This window comes from Cynocephalus volans, chromosome 9, assembly GCF_027409185.1.
Source record: "Cynocephalus volans isolate mCynVol1 chromosome 9, mCynVol1.pri, whole genome shotgun sequence".
Classification (NCBI taxonomy): domain Eukaryota; kingdom Metazoa; phylum Chordata; class Mammalia; order Dermoptera; family Cynocephalidae; genus Cynocephalus; species Cynocephalus volans.
The window spans coordinates 72,842,412-72,848,550 of NC_084468.1; the positions used below are offsets into that span (position 1 = coordinate 72,842,412).

The window sequence follows — 6,139 nt, forward strand, 5'->3', positions numbered from 1 at the left end:
GGTCAGCAAACTCTTTCTGTAAAGGGCAGATACGTTGACTTGGCCTTGGACACCATACGTTCTATCACAGCTGCTCAACTCTGCTGTCGCAGTGTAAAAAGCCCCTCCATAGACAATATGTCAGTGAATGGGTGTGGCTGGGTTTTAATAAAACTCCACTTACAAAAACAGGTTATGGGCTGGATTTGGTCTATGGGACATAGTTTGCTAAGCTCTGTCCCAGATACTTAAAAAGATCCCTATGTTTTGTTTGAGTTGGATCATCATAAAGGGACACATTATCTCAGCCTCGCTCACACGGCTTCACTAAGTTAAGGTGGAAGGTTGTGCTATCAGGGGTTAGAGAGTAGCTGTGGAAGGTGGGGTGGTCAGGGAAGAGCCTGAGCAGGTAACGTTTGAGCAGAGATCTGAGAAAAGGACGAGTATAAGTCCTGCAGAGAAATCTAAGGAAGAGAGTTCTAGAGAGCACAGAGGAGTGAAGGAGCTTAGTCTTTTTGGAGGACAGCAAGGACAGTGTGGCTGTGATAGAGAGTATGAGATGAGACTGCAGAGTTTGGTGGGACCAGACCACGTAGGGCCCTAGAGGCCAGGGAAATAAATTAGCTTAGTGAGCACTTGCCATGGGGAAGGTACTATGTTAGGGGGAAGGTACTATGTTAGATGGAATGCAGGATAGAAACGTGCACAACACGTTGTCCCTGTTCTCAAGGTACTCACCACCTACTAGGGGAGTTAATACACGGCCATAGAGAATTACAGCAACAGCCATGCCAGGATGAGTGTCTTGTAAAGGTTGCTAACAGCAGAGTGGAATTGGGTTACTGTGGCTCTCTTAATCTTCAATTAGAGGAGAAAAGAAGGAAGCAAATGGGTTGGCAAAAACTAACCAAAGAATTTCTCAATAATTGTTTTAAACATAGAAATTTTACATTTAGAATGGTATTTTCTTTCATGGTGTCTAATCCAAGGTTTTTTGCTGAATGGCGAAATTGTTTTTGTATGTCTGAAATGAAGGTGCAATTGCTTTTGCATTTTAGGTGTTTTTAGGTTGCCTGAGTGAACTAGAAGAGCAATTAGTCATTTCTATTTTCTGGGCACTCTGATGTATGAATTTATCTGTACAGAGTCATTTTCAGAGGCTTACTACTCATTCCCTCCATCTGGCCATTTAATGGACTGACGTATCCCAAATAAGCTAGCTGTCTTGATTTTCTTTTTACCCCAATACTTTAAAAAGGGAAGAAATATTTATCATACTAGTAAAATGTTTATTTCAGAGTAAGAGCTATTAGGATAAACATGAGTTAGAACCAGTTGCACATCTGTCACCGACACTAAAAGAGCTCCCAAGTAGCTTCTGATTAAATAGAATAGGCTATAACAAAATTGGATTCATAATAGCAGATATAATTTTTATTTAGAAAAAGCTTTACTAACTAAAAAAAGTTAGGTCTATATTTAATTAATGTTCCATTAGTATTATTTGAATGTTGTGGGTCAATTCAGAAATCATTCTTGAATGGGTACATACTCAAAAGATGTGCTTTTAATCTGTTGGACATGTTCTAATAAGTTTATATTTAGTAGAAAAACCCAATAGTAAAGTATTTTCCTTACAGAGTCCATGATGCCAAAGAGGCACTTATACATAGGAATTTTATAGCAGGTGATTTTTTGAAAATTTGCTAATTTGTTTGTTTGTTTTTAAAGGATTTTGCAAATACCATCCCTGGACATGGTGGGATAATGGACAGATTTGATTGTCAGTATTTGATGGCAACTTTTGTGCATGTGTACATCACAAGTTTTATAAGGTACTACTGCATGAAAATTTTTTTTTTGTAAGATGATTTTTTTGAGTTCTTATTTCCATCAACATTAGTTTGAATAAGTTAACTTTCTCTGTCAGGGGTAATCTTGTAACATCAAAGTGAGTGGTGGCCATGGGAATTGTAGCCCTCAGCAGTAGGAATTAAATTGTAATTGTAATTGTTTTAGAACAATTGTAATTGTTTAAGCTGTTTCAACAACTTATAAAACAATATTGTATGTCATGGTCATTAACAGGCCCAAGTTAAAGACCCAGCTAATGTGGATGGTACTGGATGTGAAACGTGAGATTTAATTTCTCAGCTGTGGGCATTGCAATGTGAATACTAAAAATTGAAAAGGAGGAGAACATAATTCAGTTCTCTAATAATTGGTCTACTAATAATTGCTCGAGTGCCTATTATATGTCGTAGAATGTTCTAGGCATGGATATAGCAAAGGACAAAACAAACCAAGTCCCTGCCCTCAGAGATTCTTGTTGAGAGGTTGGAGGGTCAGAAATGGACAATAAACAAGTAAGTATGGCTTGTTGGTTGGTTGTAATTGCCATGGAGAAAAATGAAACAGGCCAGGTGAATGGGGGTTGGGGGAGGTGCGGGTGTTGCTGTTTTATGTAGGGTGGTTTATTCTTGCTATTAAACATTAGTGTTTTGGATCTACCCTGAAATACCAGTTTAGAGTATGAAGGCTAACCACATCAACCACATGTTAGCTTTATTTACGTGCTCTCTGCAGGGGCTGAGTAGGCAGAACACTTATTAATGGCACTTGAGCCATAGAAAATGTCCATTTCCTTCATAGAGTTATTTGGAGTGAAACTCATATTTAGAGATCCCTAAATAAACATTTTAAATATATACCCACAGCAGTGTAAGAATTTTTGTATTAACTTTTATTTTGGGGGAGCTGTCTTGCCCTTTATCAATTTCATTCCTTTTTTTTCAAAGAATCAACTTCTGGCTTTGTTAATTTTCTCTATTGTATATTTATTGTTTACTTCCTCAATTTCCACTCTCTCCTTCATTCCTTTATCTTTTCTAGGTTCAATTTGCTGTTCTTTTTCTAGCTTCTTGAGATAAAGGCTTAGATTACTGATTTTCAGTCTTCTTGCCTAATATATTCATCAAAGACAGCAAATTTTCTCTTAATTACCACTTTATCCTAAGAGTTATGATATTTATATTTTCTTTATTCAGTTACAAATATCTTCTGATTTCCAGTATTATTCTTTGACACATGGGTTATTAAGATGTTTATTGATTAGTTTCCCAACAAATGGAGATTTTTTTCATTCTCCTTTCTTTACTGATATTTGCCTTAATTGCACTGTGGTCAGAAAACACAATCTTTATGATTTCATTACTTAATATTTTTTGAGACTTGTTTTATGGCCCAGGATATCGTCTGTTCTGGAACATGTTCCATGTGTACATGAATCAAACATGCACTCCGCAGTTTTGGTATATGTGCTGCCGAAGCGAGCACTGCACTCCGCAGTTTTGGGATGTAGTGTTATATATGTCACTTAGGTGAAGTTTAAATCTGTGCTGTTTCTTTTTTTGTTGCTGTTTCAGTCTGCTTGTTCTATCAGGTGCTAAGAGAGCTTTGTTAAATTCTCCTGTTGTGATTGTAAATTTATCTATTTCTACTTCTGGTTCTGTCAATTTTTGCTTAATATATTTTGAGGTCGTATTAGGTATAGAGAATTGAGGATTATTATATCTCTCTGTTGCATTGGTCCTTTTGTCATTACATTATATAGTGTCCATTTTTCTACTTTCCTTAAAGCATACTCTGTTGGATGTTAGAATAGCTCCATCAGCTTTCTTTTGGTTAGTGTCTGCATAGTATTTCTTTGTCTATCCTTTTATTTTTAGCATTTCTTTATCCTTATATCTAATATGTGTTTCTCTTTTCTCTTCTAACAAGCATATAGCTGAGGGTGTGTGTGTGTGTGTGTGTGTGTGTGTTTTCTTTAATAGCCAGTTGACCATCTTTGTCTTTTTAAAGGAAATAGTTATTTGCATATGATTTTTTAAAATATATATTTGGGTATTAGTAATTAGTGGTTTAATTTTTACAGCTCTATTTTCAGAAGATGGCAGCTTTTTAGGACATTAATTCATACTCTTTTTAAAAAATATCTGCTATTCTCTCAGTAGAGAGAAGTCATGCTGAGCCACGTTGTCCACCATTTGAAAGCAAATATTTAGACTATTAGAAATGCAGTGAGCATGCCAGGATGCAGCTAGCTGCGAGCACCTGCTGACATAATTTTGCATTTAGCTGAATTTGCTAAAAAGCCTTCCTTTTCTCTGTGGGTCCCCGTTCTAGATTTATGCTATGAAGTTGCTGAATCTTTTGAAAAGGGTAATAAGATAAGATATGCTGTGTCCTGACTTGAATAGACTTTGGCCATGAGAGGCAGATAGCCACAGTTCTTTGGCAGATGAGTTGAGTCAGATGTATGGAGGTGACCCATGAGTTGGCTAATCTTGGCCATTATACAATTTCTTAAATATAAGATTTCCAGAGTAACAAGTTCCTCTCCTCACCCTCATTGTGATATCACTGTATAGCAGACGTGCTTTTGTTGCTGGGATTTTCTACTTTATATTATTCTATTTGGACAGTCCTTATTATAAATTATAAATTTACTTACCCACGTAAATGGCTTTCTCAGAATTCTGTGCCTTCCCCCATATGTTACTTATATCTTGCTTTTTCCCATTGGATTTTACATATGACTCTCCATGAAAAGTAACCCATATACTCTGCTTTTCCTATTCAAGTGGACTGTAGGAAGTGCAAAGAATAAGTATGCATTAAGATTGGATTGCTTATTCTTAATTTGACAAAACAGTATTTTAGAAGTGTGAATACAGAAATGCAGGTGATCTCCAGTTTATTGATGGGTCGAGGTATAGAGTCCAGGTGGTGGGAAATTGCAGTCCCATGACTGTAGCAGGGTCACTGGAGGGAAAGAGTAGGAGTCCTGTTTGGGAACTCTTCCGACCCATAGTGCTCTGTGGGAGGGTGCAAAGAGAAGGGCTGGAGCCAGGGATCTCGGTGGAGTTTACCCAGAAGGAAGCACTTGAGGAGGGCCCCTGCGCTGGGCTGTTGAGGTGTGTGTTATGGAGCAGGATGCGTGAGTGATACCACTGTGCAGTAGTTGCTTGGATTCTACCTGCTCTTGTTTCCTCCCCACTCAGACGGCTGTGGGAGGTGGGAGAGGAGTAGAGGAGATCCGCTTAAATTTTGTTTCCTATATTGGGGTTTACCTAAGACTTTCTTTGAACAAAGGCTGTGGCACCTATTGTATATCCCAGTGGGGGCTTCAGTGCTAGCCTCAGGAATTTTGTGTTCTGTATCTTGAACATTCCTAGTTCCCCAGGGATATTTCTTCATCAAAGTACCTTCCATCGTCTAAAGTTTCTTTGGAGCTAAAAATTTAAATGATATTTTCATACCCTCTTTTTGGTTTATCCTACATCCACTAGACTCCTTTTCTTACAGGATAATTTTTGTGTCTTGTCCAGTCTCAGGATTTGTTATCTATCCCCACCTCTAACTCAGGTTGCCCTCTTGAGAATTTTGAAGAACTCAGATCTACACCCCTAAATTGCCTTGTATTGTTCTTGTGTTTTGTGTTTGCATGTTTTTTTCTCATCTAGACTGTATGCTTCTTAAAGCAGACCTGTTCTCGGTTTTTTTCTCCCCTTGATAGAAACGTTGGACATTGAAGTGAGCTCTCACGAAGAGCTGTGTCTATTCTGTAAAGATTGCTGCTTTACACATAAAGAGGGATACACTTCAAATTGGGGGTATGTGCTTCATTCAGCCCTGTTAAAATAGTGTGAACTTTGTCTTCTCTACTTTATCATCAGGGGTCCAAATCCCAGCAAAGTGTTACAGCAGTTGTTGGTGCTTCAACCAGAACAGCAGTTAAATATATATAAAACCCTGAAGACTCATCTCACTGAGAAAGGAATCCTACAGCCCACCTTGAAGGTATAACTGGATCCAGAGAGGCAAGGACTGACGAGAAGGAAATCTGCAGAAAAGCACTAACACATGAATTTTGTAATTGTAAAGAAAAATGGTTGAAAATGCAATAGAGGGAAGTTTTACAGACATGAATGTCTCTTCTCGAAAATTACTGTGAATATTTAACAAACACTTACTTGATCTAAGTTGTGAAATTAGTAGCAAATTGCCAGCAAAATATCCTGTATTTTTTCTAAGGTGTATCTTCTGATTTAAGTCTTTCTCTTTGCTATATTTCATAATTTAAAAGACCTGTGTTTTT

The 6,139-nt window shown here is 37.5% G+C and overlaps 1 protein-coding gene across 1 annotated transcript in view; it reads left to right on the forward strand.

The window, feature by feature from the left end:
* CDS1 (CDP-diacylglycerol synthase 1) overlaps nucleotides 1-5,847 on the forward strand; it is a 52,049-nt gene extending 46,202 nt beyond the window's left edge. Inside the window, exons 12-13 of the mRNA XM_063108497.1 lie at nucleotides 1,711-1,814; nucleotides 5,718-5,847. Coding sequence (XP_062964567.1) covers nucleotides 1,711-1,814; nucleotides 5,718-5,847 — 234 coding nt within the window. The remainder of the gene's footprint in view (nucleotides 1-1,710; nucleotides 1,815-5,717) is intronic.
* Nucleotides 5,848-6,139: the final 292 nt, after the last annotated feature.